Here is a 17,361-nt window from a genome sequence, read left to right as displayed (position 1 = left end):
TTAAATCAATGTTTGATTTTACGTTATCCTAGACACACCCAGAATCCCATTGCTTGATACAGAGTGCTAAGGATGATGCATTTCCAGCTTGTTGTCTAGTCTAACACTGGTGATCTGTACAGAACGATGAGAAGATGAACGATGAATCAGATCCAGCTGGTGACTCATAGATCCCTGATTGCTAATTCCTGGTTTATGTATATGTGTGTATGTATATTAGATATGGACCTGTGCAGGATTCAGGATTCATCTCTGCCTGTCTCTGAGCTCCTGCTGAAGGAATTCTATTCTGTGTGTTTCCCAGTTCAAACACCAAATCTAATGATCTCTCTCTTTCTCTCTCTTTCTCTCTCTCTCTCTCTCTCTGTCTCAGTGATTACATTATAAAGGAGAAGTCTGTTCTTCTGCAGAAGAAAGAGAATGAGGGCTTTGGCTTTGTGCTCCGAGGAGCTAAAGGTGACATGCACACACACACACAGACACACACACACAGACACACACACACACACAGACACACACAGACACACACACACAGACACTGACACACACACCTACATACGGTATTTCATCCCTCATTTTTAACATAAAATCTGTTTCATCTGTCTCTCTGTGTCTCTCTCTCTCACCTGCTCACCCCCCTCTGACTCACTCTCTCTCTCTGTCTGTCTGACTCACTCTCTGTCTGTCTCTCTCTCTCTGTCTGACCCTCCCTGTCTTTCTCTCTCTCTCTCTCTCCCTCTCTCTGTCTCTCTCTCTCTGACTCACTCTCTCTCTGTCTCTCTCTCTCTGTCTGACTCTCTCTGTCTCTCTCTCCATCTCTCTCTGTCTCTCTCTCTCTCTCTGACTCACTCTCTCTCTGTCTCTCTCTCTCTCTCTGTCTGTCTCGCTCTCTCTCTCTCTCTGTGTTTCTCTCTCTCTCTCTCTCTCTGACTCACTCTCTCTCTCTTTGTGTCTCTCTCTCTAGCTCAGACTCCCATTGAGGAGTTCACTCCCACTCCAGCGTTTCCTGCTCTTCAGTATCTGGAGTCAGTGGATGAGGGGGGCGTGGCCTGGAGGGCGGGGCTAAGGATGGGTGACTTCCTCATTGAGGTTGTGTGTGTGTGTGTGTGTGTGTGTGTGTGTGAGATAATGAAGTGTAATGAACACTAAACCATGTTGTTCACACTGCATGCATAATTATTCACAAAGTAGAAGTGACATTAAATAAAATAACTCTGCCCCTTACAGTAACCCCACCCCTCATTATAACCCCACCCCACACAATAACACCACCCCGCACGATAACTCCGCCCCTCATTATAACCCCACCCTACACAATAACCCCACCCTTTATTATAACCCCACCCCACACAATAACCCCACCCCGCACGATAACTCAACCCCTCATTATAACTCCACCCCACACAATAACCCCACCCCTTATTATAACCCCACCCCTCACAATAACCCCACCCCGCACGATAACTCCACACCTCATTATAACCCCACCCTACACAATAACCCCACCCCTCATTATAACCCCACCCCTCATTATAACCCCACCCCGCATGATAACCCTGTCACTCACAATAACCCCACCCCTCATTATAACCCCACCCCTCACAGTAATCCTGTCACTCACAGTAACCCCACCCCTCATTATAACCCCACCTCTCATTATAACCCCACTGAGAGTAACCCTGTCACTCACAGTAACCCTGTCACTCACAGTAACCATCAATTTCATTAAAAAAAAACAAAATGATCTCTCTCTCTCTGTCTCTTTCTATCTCTCTCTTTCTCTCTTACTTATGTCTCTCTGTCTATCTCCTCTCTCTCTCTCTCTCTCTCTCTCTTGTTCTCTCTGTTTCACTCTCTCTGCAGGTGAATGGAATGAATGTGGTTAAAGTTGGCCATAGGCAGGTGGTTAATATGATTCGTCAGGGAGGAAACAGCCTAATGATGAAGGTTGTCATGGTAACAAGGAATCCAGAAATTGAGGAGGTGCCTAAGAAAAAAGGTCAGGGGTCAGGGTCATTCTCCAAAACCTTTTTCACTACGTGTACTATTTATGTCACTCACTACTGTATAAAACTTTACTTCCTGTTTCAGCTCCACAGCAGCAGACTAAGAGATTAACCCCACCTGCCATTACGCTGCGCTCCAAATCCATGACCTCTGAGCTGGAGGAGATGGGTACACACACACACACACACACACACACTCTCCTCTACATTTTATATTCATATTGGTAGCAATATATTATGATGTTATGATGTCCCTGTTTGTTTTCTTCTTGCCATCCTGGCTGGAACGTCAGTAGAAAAAGGTGTGTGTGTGTGTTGGTGTTTCCAAATTTATTTGTTACATTCACTCTGCTTTTGAATACTATTTGTTCTATCAAATACTCATTAGACCAGAGATAAGTGTGTATTTATCAGTATGGACAATAACCCTGAATAATGAAGCTATACTTGGGTATGTAACTGAATATGAATACATTATTCAGAATGAACAGATAATGTGTTCTAAACAGTACCATTATAGATAACAATAGGAGGAGCACTATTTGTTTTTTGAAAAGCTTGACAGAAAAGTTCACAGTGCATCTGGTTAAGACTAGAGGTGTGTAAAAGGACTGCAATCCCGCAGGACGCAACAAAAAAGGCCCATGAGTGGGAGGTTGTTACTCATGTGGGCATGAGCGCATGGTCAGATATGAAGCTCAAATGACAAAGAAAAACCATTAACATGACTGTGTGGTGCAGAGTGATGCATTTACACTGTTCTTTCTTTCATCCTTAGTAACTGCTTGGTCAGGGTCGTGGTGGTTTATATTAGGCTACTAGTTTGTTTAAATTTTGAAAAATAGAACCAATTTAATTTGTTAGAACATATCGCAGACAAGTACAAACAAAAATAACAACATGAGCAAGATTAAAAACCAGTCAGTTGTGGAGCTGTCAGAGCTGCAATTCACACTCCATGCTGGCACTGCTGGTGTATTTAATTTCCAAAAAGGAAGGAAGGAAAGAACGACAGAAGAAACTTTCTATGCCAGGGGTCAAATCTGAATACACATACAGATAGAGTCATCGTCTTTCACACCTACTCTGCATTTCCAGTATTGGTGTGTATATGAGCACATCTGGAGAATTACACACTCTCCACTAGGGGGCAGGACTCGGTCAAAACACTGGAACACCTTCCTTGAACACTATATTTTAATGATTCTGGAAGTTTGTCACTATAGAGAAGCATAGAGAAGTCACGGAGATGCAGGTAATAATAATAATAGTAGTGATTATAGTAATAATAATAATTATTATTATTCTAATAATAATAATTATTATTATTATGTAGTGTACGCCTCCGCATACATGTTTTCCCCGTGCTTCGGGGGTTTCCTCCGGGTACTCTGGTTTCCTCTGCCATGCATTGGACATGCGTTGTAGGCTGATTGTCATTTCCAAATTGTCCGTAGTGTGTGAATGGGTGTGTGAGAGTGTGTGATTGTGCCCTGCGATGGATTGGCACCCCTTCCAGGACGTTCCCCGCCTTGTGCCCCGAGTCCCTTAGAAAAGGCTCCAGGCTCCCTGTGACCCTGTGTAGGATAAGTGGTACAGAGAATAGGTGGATGGATGGAAGTAGTGCACACAAATGCCTAGCCAATATGTGTGCTTTAGCATTACAAGCTAATCGTTTGCTAATTGAGAAGACACCCCCACAGTATGGTATAATTCATGTTCTTAATATGATCTTAATATTTCATATATTTTTCTTACGCAAGTCAGAATGTTTATTCTGAGGCTCGCCGGGGTGATTCATGTGTACATGGCTAAACAAAAGGAAGGCTGTGTTGAAAGGTTGAGGACTGTTAAAGGAACCCTAAATAATGGTTTCTGAGATGTAAGAAGGTTATTCAATCAGTAAGGCTTTAATTTGACCAATTACAGACTCTCAGTACAGAAGGTTCTGATCCAAATAGTTCCTGGATCATGCAGTGGAGAATATGTTTACAGGCAGAAACATAGGATAAGATAATGAATAAAACAAAAATTCAATGAATTTGCCCTTTACCTAGCAGCAATAAGCCAAATAATATCTGTGTGGGCTGTAGGTGGTCTGGTATAATCATGAATTTTTTCTTGTTTTTGCAGCTTCACCATGGAAGAAGAAACTAGGTTAGTGTAATTTTAAAATGAAATTCCAATAGAACATTAAAATTAGCCAGATCTATCTAGCCAATTAAAAACAGGTAAAGACTTCACCCCTTTCTCCAAATCTGCTTCACATGCATGAGCACGTCCTGAGAAAACATGGTATAAATACAGAATGTGTTGTTGTAGCAAAATGCTAAAGAGGAGAAATGACATACCCAGTACTGGTAATAACCAACCAACGCAAGAAACATGTCATGTAGTCATTCAGGGAAAATCCTCAACTTTTTTCTCCAGGGCCACATGAGGCTGATCTCAGGCAGCATCTTCTTTCAGTGCCTCTAAATACCTTGTTTGGACACCATTCTAGTAGCAGTAGTGTAGTGTCAGTGTAGCCACAACATGATATCCATGTGCTGGAAGCTCCCTGGGGCAAAAGGCAGGACATGGTACTGTTAGAGGTCACTGGTAGTACAGAAGGTACAGAAGAGATGACAGAGATCTGACAATATTCATTTTCCAGATTGAGGGTGCAAGGTTGTCCAGATGAGCCCCTGGAGGTTGCTGTACAACCTCAGAGTCATGTGAATCTTCAAGATTGGACTATGGGATGATGGAATCTTTAATTACTCCTAGTTCTAGCATCCTCCTTTTTCTGTGGGCATCCAGAATTGGTTGGGCTTAGTTGGATGTCTTGGTAGTGGTCATCACTTGTGGTGCTGAGGGGTGAGAGTATCTGTAAGCCCCTGGAGTGTACTTCCATTTAGAAACCTGGACTGCTGCCTTTGTTCTTCAAAAAGAAAAGAATTTCAGTCTTAAGCTTATCATTCACACTAAAGAAGATGTCTGACAGGTTCTAGTATCACTTTTATTCAAAGCAATACAATTGAAACAGACTAAAACTGAGCAGTTGAGGGTCTTGCACGACGGCCCAACAGTGGCATCTTGATGGTGCTGGGATTTTAACTAACAACCTTCTGATCAATTGCCAAACGTCTTAACCACTGAGCCACTATTTCCTCATGTCAAAGCTGGACACATTCTCCACCAGGGTGTGGGAACAGTAAAAGCTCACACTATAGACTCTGGGAGAAGGATGAAGCTTGGGAAGTTAGTGCTGGAAGGTGAGCTTAGTAGAAAGCTGTTGCTTGTCAGCTCAGTATTTTTGTTGACCCTGACTTTTGCTTTCTTTTGATTTTGCCCCAAATGAGCCCTTAGATGGGGCAAATGGAAGTGTTAATTGCCCTTGAGCTGTATATCCCACACCACCTTGTGTGCACGTAGCGTGATTATGGTTTGGGACGTTGGTCACTGGATCTTGCAGACTTGGTGCAACAGAATTCCCTGAAGAGTCCCAGCACTGCAGTGAACTCAGTTAGATTAAATTGAATCCAAATGTGTGTGTGCATGTGTATGTGTGTGTGTGTGTGTGTGTGTGTGTAAAAGTATGTTTTTATTCTGTTTGTAGATCAGTCAGAGAGTTCTCAGGCTCCTGATAAGAAGAGGAGTGTTTACCAAATGGCCCTTAGTAAGTCAGTTTTTCTGTTTTTCTCACAACATTATTTTAATATGAGAGAATAATGTTAATTAAAAATGTGTTACTGCTGTGTGTTAGATAAGCTGGATGAGATATTAGCAGCTGCTCAGCAGACAATCAGCACGTCTGACTCTCAGGGACACAAAGGACATGGAGGTCATGGAGGGAGGAAGGAACGGAACAAGGGCTACTATGCTAATGAGGTGATGCCACTTCTGCCATAGTTACCTTACACCCCCCCTGTTTCCTGGTTACATTAATGCCACAGCATCCCAATTTCATACAGTGCTGTTATCATGGATCTTCAAAATTCCACATTTCCCCACGTTCAAGACGAGGCGATTATGTAGTGTTTATGCTCCTGAGACTAAAGTCCAGAAGGAGGCATTTGATACTGGCACATGCCTCTCGTTGCTATAGTTACTACCAAGTCTGTCTCTCTCTACATTACTATCCCTCTCTTTGTATTTTCATCTCTGTCTTTCTTTGCCATCACTTTCTTTCTCTGACTCTCTATATCTATTTACGTTTAATCATTAGTAGAGATGTTATGGTTTGAGATGTTCATGCTATGATAACCTAGTGTAAAAATATTACAGTATTAATCAAGCAATTAAAAACACTGCATTTATTCCCCACAGCAATTACAGTCTATGGGCAAGGTTATTGGAAATGTTTATTACAAAATCTTTGTAGAAAATTCTCTGTGCACATCCTTGTACATATAAAAGCAAACAAAAAATTGTTCTTCATTCTTATTTTTTACCATAAAATCTCATACACTGGGCTTCATTCTATGTTGATAAATGGAAGTCACCCTTAAATTACCAGGCATGGGCACAGCACAGCTGATTTGCATTGGTGATGCCCACAAAACTCCATAAAAAAAACAAGTTCACAGAGTGTAAAATGCAAAATCACTGCTAAAAAAAGAAGAATTTATCTGAGACAGAACTACTTTTGAGTTATGTCTATGAGAATAAAAAAAGTATCATATAGCATCTTATCCAGTCGAGTCACAGCACCCGAAAAGGCCAAAATATGGAGAAAAATTATGGAGGTGAATTCGTTGTTGTCCATCCAGCACAATATAAGTAAACGGTTTGACACAAAAACTGAGTCAAAAAAGTATTATTGCTAATCAACAGAGTTTCTCTGCTATCGGTGGGAGACCAAACCATGACAAAGCATTTTAATCAGATGCCATGGCATACGGAACCTTAAAAACCAGCTTTCATCTTCAAAAGAAACATACCAGTCTTTAAATATACATTGCATCCTCAGGGCATGATGTGCTAACTCTTCCAGTAATATCAGTTCTGCCATTTACACTGCCTCGGCTTATGGCTACCATCTGCAAAGACCGGCCCCGCCCTCTGTGAATATTTCATCTTAATTGAACAACTAGCCTTATTTGTCTTAAAATGGATTTGGGTTGACTTGCTGTCATTAAGGAAATCTTACATGCGCACACACACACACACACACACACACAAAACAGTCTCTAGAGTTTACTCAGAATGATGCAATAAAGAAAAAACATCCAGTGAGCGGCGGTTCTGTGAACGTAAACATGGTAGACGTAAACATGGATTCACAGCATGAAACTGCTCCTGAAAAACCTGCAGGAATCGTGTCTTTCGTGGCCAGCCGCTAGCCAAAAAGGTCTTGCTAGCCAACCTTCTGACTTGAATCCTGTTGAATTATTTTTTACTTATGAATATTTATGAAGAATTTCAATCAGAGGGACCCTGATAACCATGAGGAATTGAAGATGATTTGCCAAGGGCACTGGGCCAAAACTGACTCACAATGCTGCAAAAAGCTTCTTACCATTACTTACTTACCATAGTTACTTCTTACCATAATTTCCAACAACAGCTATGTGACAAAGTACTAATATTACCACAAATGGTAATTTGTGTTTTTGAATACATTTTTGAAACCTCTTTTTATGCTTATGAATAAATACGTATTTATTATATTATGTTATACATACTTATTATATTGTATTTTGTTCATATTTATGAGTACAAACTCAAAAGTGTATAAGTGTATAAATGTGAAGTGGAGGTGTATAAAATAACAAAAACTAAAGAGTCTGAATACTTATTTCCCCTGACTATACATATTCCTATTTTTAAACAGCAAAGTTTTGACCAATCAGGAGGTGTTGGTGTGATGTTGTCAGGGTCTGGGTATGGTTCTAATTATGCCCAGTTTTCATCAAGCCACGCCTCCCAGCATGGGATGATGCTTCGGCAGAAATCCGTTGGTGAGACACAATTCAGTCGTACAGCTTACATTGCAGTTCTGTGCAGTTCATTTTGTTTTACATATCATTTTGTCTCTCTCTTCATATTTTAGGAGTAACTGAGGAGGAAAGGGGACATCTTCACCCCCCTACTATGAAATTATCTCGTAGTTTATCAGTGCCGGGGCCAGACGATATCCCACCTCCTCCTGAAACCTCTGCACCAGAACCACCAGTTCCTGTTCACAGGAGGCCAGAGCTCATGCACAACAACCCCGCTCATCACGCCCAGATGCAAATAAGAGCACCATCCACTCGTAGGGTGAGCAACATAAATGAACACAATGCAACAGGTCCATTAAATATTAATAAATGTTTATTCCTATGTTGTATTCTTTCTTACATATTATCATATATATTTTCTCTAAGGTGGACACTGACCATAGTAGGAGGGGAGGAGCTAAAATGGGTGGTTTAAGGCGTGGTTCTAGCAGTGCTGCACCTCCATCTGACATGCCTGCAGCAATTGCCAAGACAACTGGTCGCCGTGGCGGTAAGGGCCCATTGCTTAAACAACGTAAGGTGGAGGAAGGAGCTGGGAGATCAGAGAAAAACTCAATTCCAATTCCAACCATAATCATCAAGGCACCATCCACAAGCAGCTCAGGACGTAGCAGCCAGAACAGCAGTGTGGAGGCGGAGCCTTCTTCACAGCTCGAGGATGAAGAGGCAGAACATCACAGCACAGTATCGATCCCAGCTCCACCCATAGCCCTGCCTCCAATTCCACCTACACCCTTCCCTCCAGATGTAGGTGGAACAGCTCAACGTGAAAGAGAGCGTTTCCGTGATTCCCGCCGCAAAAGCACTTCCTTCTTCTACTCCTCTGAAGAGGATGTTCTAGATGAGCCTGACTCAACCCAGTCTGCTCAGAATGAGCCTGCTCCCAGGCTCCGTCCCTCCAAGTCAATTGATGAGGGCTTGTTCACAAGTGATGCTGCTAGCATGCCGCCTGCCTTTGGACTTCCACAATATGCCTCTCAGCACAACACTACCTTTATTCACCCACTGACTGGGAAAGTTCTGGATCCATCAAGTCCACTAAGCCTAGCATTAGCTGCTCGGGAGCGAGCTCTTAAGGATGACCGTCGATCCCGTAAGGAGGAGAGACATTTCGGGCGCCAGTTTTCCACTGCTGCTGCTTTCCCTATCACTCTTTCCTCTGCCCACAATCCACAGCACCAGTCCTCTTCCTACATGCACCAAACACAGTCTGGCATCTACCTTAGTGGCAGCAGCCCTACATCAACAAGTCACTCTCCTTTGAGTCGACCCCAGAGTCCCCGGATGTTGCGACTGTCTGGTAGTGGGGTAATGAGCGTGGAAAGGGAGGGAAGAGATGTTCAGAAGGTGCAGTTCACTGCCGAAAGAGCAAATCAATATCAGACTTATCACCATGAGAGGGAAGGGCATGGAAAAATGTCTCAACAGCCCCCTCAGCATAGACCCCCTTTATTACGCATGGATACTGAAGTGAGTGCTAATGCTACTCGCTATGCTAATCATACCCTAGAAACCACCAAAAAGTCAGACACAGAGAGAGAAAAGGATGAAAATAAGGAGGAAGAGCCAGACGCTGAAACTGGAGGTGGGGTAATGGTTTTGCCTCCTCCTGCGCCCTCAGTGGACATAGCCGATGAGTTTGTGTTTGCAGAGCCACTACCACCACCGTTGCAGTTTGCTAATGGGGTGGACAGGTCAGTACAAGAAGCAACAGTGTACAACCATCATCAACAGGCACATCCACAACACGAACAACAATATGGTGGTCAGAGTTTACCACACCATAGTCAGCAGCTCCAGAACACCCCTCTGGACCCACCAGGACCAACAGAAACCTCCCAGTCTCTACCTGAAATTCATCCCTCAACCTTTCATCCCTCTGCAATTGTTCATCCATTTCTCTTCCCCCCTTCTCCTCTGATCCCACCACCCCAGCTTTGTCCCAAAATCCCTCCTGCCAATCCACCCCAACCCACCCAAATTCCACAAATTCATCCTCAGCCCCCACTCGCCTCACCCCAGGCCGCCGACTCGGCCGCATCCAGTTTGACATCATACGATAGTGAGGTGGCTAATTTAACCCAATCTGCTCTTTCTCCTTCACTTCCATCTCCCCAGACCTTCCCTCTAACTTCCACTCCTTCTGCCCCACCTACTTCCTCAGACCCTGCATCATTGCATAGGCCCCTCCCACTTTTCTACACACCACAAGATCGTGGTAGTGCTACTCTTACCTATGCCACCATGACAACTGCTGCTGCAGCAACAGCAACTGCTGCTGTAGTAACTGTCACCATGACAACCCCTTCAGCAAGTCGACCGGTTGTTGGAGGTGAACGGATCCAGTCAGAATCAAAGGGTTTTGATTGGCCTGAAGCAGTGGTGGATTCTGGGATTGAGGAACCTGACAGTCATGGTAGCAGTGACCATCACACAGAAAGTGTTAGTGGAGAAAGGAGGCAACAAGAAAGACGAGTAAGCACAGAAAGCGGTGGAATAAAGGAAGGAAGAAGGGTGTCCCTGGATTCTTGTCTGTCTAACACAAATCACCAAATTAAAATGCACAATAACACACACACAAAAACTCACACACACAAAAGCAAACCTCCGCCGCCCACACATGCGAAACCACACCTACATAACACTGCTAAATTACACACTAATGTGGAGGTAGGACGAACAGTGCCATCACTACGGCGACAGACGAGTGCTGCCCCAGGATTCTACCAGCCTGATGAAAAAATGGAGGGAAAAGGAGTGACGGCACCATCTTTCATGGACAGACGTCTGAACTCTCCTCTTTCCAGTGTAAAGGCCAGTATTATCAGTGAACTCAGCAACAAGCTGCAGCAGCTCGGGGGATGGCAGGGTCAAGGGTCACAGCAAATGCAAAGGTCAGAGATGTACCACTACAGACAGTTTTGAAGTAGTCACCTAAATCATAAACGGAGCTAGTCAACGGAGCTAGGTTTGTATCCATCTAGAAGTTATCTGAGATTATCTGATCTTTCTTTCTTACAGGTTTTCAGAAGACATGTCTTCATTAATTCCTGCAGGCCATGCACCTCTTCTTTCCTCCTCTCAACCACTTCAGAGATCTCTGTCCCCTTCTTTGGGTCCTGTCCCCTTAAGTCCTATTAGCTCTAAGCCTTTATCCCCAACTATTACCCCTAACCCTTTAGCACCAAATATTACCCCTAATCCTTTAGTCTCAACTATTTCCCCTTGTCCCTTAGCCCATACCATTCCTCCAAACCCTTTAACCCCCACTCCATTAACCTCGACACTCTCCTCTAATCCCCTAACCACAAATATTGTACCTAACACCATAGTTCCTAGCCTCACTGCTAATCCTGTACCTTCTTCTCCTTTGACCCCTGCATTAACCCCTACCTTGACCCCTCAGGCTCCTCCTTTTTCTAACTGGACCCCATCCCCCTCTCCCCTGTCTTTCTCTCACTGTCCTCTTTCTCCTCCCTGTCTGCCCCATGCCCCTCTTTCTCCTCTGTCACTTGCACACCCTCCATTGTCCCCTCCATCATACAGCCACCCTCCCATCTCTCCTATATCCCTCTCTCATCCCCCTCTTTCTCCTTCCTCCGTGTCCTACTCCCCATACCCGACTTCGCCAAAGCATCGTGCTAAATATCGTACTAAAGGTCTGGATTTGTTTTCTGCTTCAGAATCAAGGCGTTCCGAGGCTCATATCCAGCGGCGCCGTGCTCCAAGTCCACTTATTTCCTGTTCAGAACGGCCACAACCTGGCCCACCACGTCCTTCTTCTCTTCCTCTCTTTCCTTCTGCTTCCCTTTATGGATCTCCCTTTGATCTGCAGGCCCCCCTCACTCCCCCATCATCTTCCCATCCTCTGGCTGAACATTTCTTCCCTCCCACTCCCCCACTAATGCCTCCTTCCTCCCCAGCACCTACTTCAAACCCTTTGCTAGCCTCGCACTCTCTCTCCCCTACACACTTCCTATCAGGTGGCTCCTCCCCTTCCAGTGTGAGCTACCTACCACCTCTCACCCTTCCTCCACCCAATCGGCCTTTTGCATCCAAGCCCCTCCCATACTGGACCAAATATGATGTTGCTGATTGGCTGACCTACCTTAACCTGGCGGAGCATCGAGAGCGCTTCCTAGACAATGAGATTGATGGTTCACACCTGCCATCACTGACCAAGGAGGACTTCCTCGATCTCGGAGTGAGCCGTGTCGGACATCGTATGAACATTGAGCGAGCGCTGAAGAGACTTACTGAGAGGTGAGGAAAAATAAAAAAGGAAAATAAAAGGAGGTTTTACCATGAGTTCAAATAAAGTTGTATCATGTTATTAATCTGGAGCTTCTGGAACATGTGCACAATCTTCATTGGATAGCCTAATGCTGCACTTGCCAGGTAATGCTATGTGACACAAGCCTAGTGTATGTTGTCACACTAATCAACACACAACATAAGAAGACAGCAATCTGGACATATTTCATTATTAATGGTCAAAGTATAGCAGACTAGATTCTGTGAAAATATCAAGAGAATGAAATGTGGTATCTTCCTGCAATATAAAAAAACAGATAAAACATTTTCATGGCATTTACAGTAAACAGTGTGTTTGACAGAGAGCGTGAGGATGGCTGACCTGAGTCCACAGAGCAGTATCAGTAACCGTGCATAGATTTCCCATATACACAAAGGTATCCATGAGCATGGAGCAGTGAAGTGAGTGTGGAGCAGAGAAACGCATGTGAGACAGCACTTCATTTCTGTGAGCGCTGAGGCACATTGCACTCATTTTTAATGACCACACTTGCTGATACTGTTCTGCATGCTCTGCATACTCATACTCGATCTGAAAAAAACTGGTATCTATGCATCTCTAATAATAATGATGATGCAACTTCTTCTCACTCTTCCTTTCAGATTGTCATCTCCATTTTCTGTCTCCACTGTTTCCTCAGAGGGACCGAATGAACGACTGCGAGACGAAGGAACTCAGAGCTGAAGGGTGTACATTACACAGAAAACAGGGCTCTCAAACAAGTCGCTTATCTCTGCAGATGAACATTATAAACTCTGACACACACAAAAACAGCAAAACAACCATTTAACATAAAAATGTCTTAAAATTTGTGCTAAGCTGCTAGTGTGTTTAAACTCAGTGTGATCCACCTGAGAGACTCAACACCTGAGAGCGCCCTCAACCTTGACAGAGGATAAAAATTCAAGTCTGCTTCCTCATTCCTAAAATCCTGGTTTGATTTTATTTACTCACGGAGATGGCAGCATTTCTCTGTTGCTATGGTGATGTAAAGTTTACTGTAGAGATACAATGCAATGATCTTTATTGTTGTAAACCTGTGTACAGGTAATGTTCATGTCATACTCATCATTACTTGTGTTCTGATGATGATGATTATGATGATGAATATTAGCTTTACAATTTTTATTTCTACTCACAATAATGATAGTAATAAAATGGTAATAAGAATAAGAGTAAGCATTTAACGGTTAAGTACATAAAGAATTTTCACACTGTAAGGGTAATTGGTCTTCCAGATCACAGAACGCCATAAATTTATAGGTTCTCTTCATCTGCTTGCTGTACAACATGCACAGATTTAAGTGTGTGGGAGTTTAGTGCAAAGATGATAAGATCACTTAATTTTATTTAAAGGAAAGAAAACAATATTTTAGAACACAGTAAAAATCTATGAAATTATTAAGCACTTGGATATACATTAAATTATAAATATATGACAGATATTTATGCAGAGCTCTATAGATTTATCAGGTATTTCTGTTGCTATGTAAGGATGATGTTTATGATGGTGATGATCTGAGAATAATGATTAAGATGTTTGAATAAATGAGAATTATACTCCATATGTCTGTGTTCTCCTTTTGGTCCAGGATCGGCCTCCACACCCCAAATTCCAGACCATCCAAACCAATTCTTAACTAGGAACAGCTGCAGGGTGGGAACTGGTCAAATAATAAAACTCACACTGTGGTTAAAGCTATAGTGTGTAGGATGGTGATGTTCCTGAGCTGCACTCCCAGCTCTGTAACAGTAACTCAGAGTCAGTACTGTTACAGAGGGTTGGGCCTTAAAGGAAAATCCCATTGCCTTCACATAACCATGTGGACGTTTCACATGTATGTCATGTATTTTTATTTTTCACATGATTTGTGATCCAAAATTTTTTACATGTGAGTTTATTATGCAATTCATTTATTTTCACATGTCCTTTACATGTAACGTCGTACAGGGTGTCCAAAAGTCTCCACACATAGGGGAAATTAACACATTTTATCAAAATGTAACTTTATTTACAAAACATCCTCTACATGATGGCCATTTCTTTGTAAATACACACACAGAGTCGTCTCTCCCACTCCTGATGAACTTGTATTAACACGTCTGGTGTTATGCATGTAACTGCATCTCCATCGCAACCTTGCGACAGCTTCCCAATCCAGCCATGAGAATGATTTCAATACCTTCTTCTTTTGTCAAAAACATTCTTAAAGGGCATCTGAAAAAAATTATTTATATTATAATTTGATTAGTTCAGGTGAGTATGAGGAGGGGTTTGATTAGTTCAGGTGGGTGTTGGGAGGGGTTTGATTAGTTCAGGTGGGTGTTGAGAGGGGTTTGATTAGATCAGGTGGGTGTTGCTAAGGGTTTGATTAGATCAGGTGGGTGTTGGTAAGGGTTTGATTAGTTCAGTGAGTGTTGGGAGGGGTTTGATTAGTTCAGGTGAGTGTTGGGATGGATTTGATTAGATCAGGTGGGTGTTGGTAAGGGTTTGATTAGATCATATGGGTGTTGGGAGGGGTTTGATTAGTTCAGGTGGGTGTTGCTAAGGGTTTGATTAGATCAGGTGGGTGTTGGTAAGGGTTTGATTAGTTCAGTGAGTGTTGGGAGGGGTTTGATTAGTTCAGGTGAGTGTTGGGATGGATTTGATTAGATCAGGTGGGTGTTGGTAAGGGTTTGATTAGATCATATGGGTGTTGGGAGGGGTTTGATTAGTTCAGGTGGGTGTTGCTAAGGGTTTGATTAGTTCAGGTGAGTGTTGGTAAGGGTTTGATTAGTTCAGGTGAGTGTTGGGAGGGGTTTGATTAGTTCAGGTGAGTGTTGGGAGGGGTTTGATTAGATCAGATGGGTGTTGGTAAGGGTTTGATTAGTTCAGGTGAGTGTTGGTAAGGGTTTGATTAGTTCAGGTGAGTGTTGGTAAGGGTTTGATTAGTTCAGGTGAGTGTTGGGAGGGGTTTGATTAGATCAGGTGGGTGTTGGTAAGGGTTTGATTAGTTCAGGTGAGTGTTGGGACAGATTTGATTAGTTCAGGTGAGTGTTGGGAGGGGTTTGATTAGATCAGGTGGGTGTTGGTAAGGGTTTGATTAGTTCAGGTGAGTGTTGGTAAGGGTTTGATTAGTTCAGGTGAGTGTTGGGACAGATTTGATTAGTTCAGGTGAGTGTTGGGAGGGGTTTGATTAGATCAGGTGGGTGTTGGTAAGGGTTTGATTAGTGTTGCAGCAGTGTTCACAGGAGGGGGAAGACATTCTAACTCTCCCTTTTAGTTACTCGGTCATAGCTATTCTTGCCAGAGTCCCTGTTTGCACTCTAGGTGGGTGTGAGCATGACCTGATATTTGTGCAAATTTCATCAGGTTGATGCTCACTCTGATTCCAGACTTTTAAAGAGTTTTAACAGCTACAATAATATGTAAACATTACATGTGTGAAGTTCATAAGCATTTTTAAAAATTGTTTGAAAAACATGTAAACTCTAAATGGTTATTTTGAACATATTTTCAACAAGTCATGTGAAAACACCAATTATCTTCTGTGGCTGTAGCTGTAGCATTTTTGTCACTGAAAGTTGTTCACCAAGTTCTTGGATATGCAAATGCACATGGATTTGTAACGCCAGTCAAACAGATAAATAAAAGGCTAAGGTAAGGTAAGTACTGTCCCTAACTAACAGAGACAAAGAGGTCTATTTGCAAGTTTTTACCAATCACCTAGTCACTTGCTGACAGCTGACCACACCCCCTTTATATTGCCAAAACAAAGGCTTTGATGGATTAGTATTTCATACCATGGTTTCCTAGCTCTTGTTTATGATATTGCTTTGATTTAGTTTGTTTCATTTGTGTATTCTTTAAAGGACCACCTGCACTTGAATCTGCCTCTGATTCCATCTCTCTCACAAGCACAACAGTGAAACAGTGGTCTAAACAATGTGTGATAATATTTCCAAATGTTACCAAGTTAAACACATATAACACTTGTATCATGACCAACAACTAAAAACTTTACTGGACTTATAATAAATTAATCTGTAGGTTTGCGTACATCTACAACTGCGCCAGCAAAAAAAGCTTTCATATTACATTTATATGGGCTTTAACTGTAGGCTACTACCTCCATACATGTTCTGACTGTTACATTGCACAAAACTCATGAAGGGAAAATCACCACTTACTCTTCAGTTAGATTATCCTCAGCAGCATCAATTTGTTCTTCAAATGATGAACCTCCTTGTTGCTGTCCTCATCTGACAGTCCTGATGAGTTGTTTCCAATTGCATCATCATTATCCTTATTAAGGGTTCCCTGATGAACATGAAGGACTTCCTCGGGGAGCATTTTATGCCATCTTCCAAAAATGTTTACCTCTGAAAATCTTTACAGTAGGTGTCTTCACATGTAGCATATACACAGGAAATATGCATATACTTTCAATGTGAGGGACTCTACACTTCCAGCTCAGTGGTTTCTGAGTAAAGAGAAACACAGCTGTTCTGTCTAAATATCTATTTTTAACTCATTCATATAATTGGTGACTGCTTACTTTAGTTTTGGTTACATGGTTTTAAATGTTGCAAGATGACAAAGCTTATCAGAACTCTAAGTGTAACATGTTACATTCAACCACTAAGGGTTTTAACAAAACCTTTTAAACTTCTTTAGTTAGTATGTTAAAACACGTCATTCAAAAACAACTATAACTGATTAAGTAACTACACTGAAACACAGTAACGCAGCTCAATTTAGCTCCTTTAAAACATGATACTCTATCTCTCTCTCTCTCTCTCTCTCACACACATGCACACAAATAAAAACATACACACAGTGTAGCATAATTATGTATAATATAATTAATGTGGATCAGTTTTGTATGTGTGTGTCTATGTCCTGTATGTGGCAGATCACCAATGGTATGAGTGTGATCATGTTTTAAAGGAGCTAAATTGAGCTGACTCTGTGTGTGTGTTTGTGTGTGTGAGAGAGAGAGAGACAGTTATGTATATGGTGATGTCTGAGACACTACTGTATGGCAGATGTGTGCATTTGTGTGTGTCTATG

At 42.4% G+C, this 17,361-nt stretch overlaps 1 protein-coding gene across 2 annotated transcripts in view; it reads left to right on the top strand.

The window, feature by feature from the left end:
* The window catches only part of LOC113546511 (SH3 and multiple ankyrin repeat domains protein 1), a 53,109-nt gene extending 39,236 nt beyond the window's left edge, over positions 1 to 13,873 (top strand). Inside the window, exons 16-27 of one of the 2 annotated variants that reach the window (XM_053235885.1) lie at positions 374 to 456; positions 965 to 1,089; positions 1,864 to 1,999; positions 2,092 to 2,175; positions 4,140 to 4,163; positions 5,608 to 5,667; positions 5,755 to 5,879; positions 7,825 to 7,951; positions 8,044 to 8,252; positions 8,360 to 10,887; positions 11,015 to 12,256; positions 12,949 to 13,873. In XM_053235885.1, the coding sequence (XP_053091860.1) occupies positions 374 to 456; positions 965 to 1,089; positions 1,864 to 1,999; positions 2,092 to 2,175; positions 4,140 to 4,163; positions 5,608 to 5,667; positions 5,755 to 5,879; positions 7,825 to 7,951; positions 8,044 to 8,252; positions 8,360 to 10,887; positions 11,015 to 12,256; positions 12,949 to 12,961 (4,756 nt within the window). In that variant the 3' untranslated portion in view covers positions 12,962 to 13,873. Of the gene's footprint in view, positions 1 to 373; positions 457 to 964; positions 1,090 to 1,863; positions 2,000 to 2,091; positions 2,176 to 4,139; positions 4,164 to 5,607; positions 5,668 to 5,754; positions 5,880 to 7,824; positions 7,952 to 8,043; positions 8,253 to 8,359; positions 10,888 to 11,014; positions 12,257 to 12,910 lie in introns of both variants that reach the window. The other variant, XM_034304784.1, reaches the window with a different exon arrangement.
* Positions 13,874 to 17,361: the final 3,488 nt, after the last annotated feature.

This window comes from Pangasianodon hypophthalmus, chromosome 1 (assembly GCF_027358585.1).
Source record: "Pangasianodon hypophthalmus isolate fPanHyp1 chromosome 1, fPanHyp1.pri, whole genome shotgun sequence".
Taxonomy (NCBI): domain Eukaryota; kingdom Metazoa; phylum Chordata; class Actinopteri; order Siluriformes; family Pangasiidae; genus Pangasianodon; species Pangasianodon hypophthalmus.
Note: the sequence above shows the minus strand (reverse complement) of the source record. Positions and strands in the feature narration are given on the sequence as shown.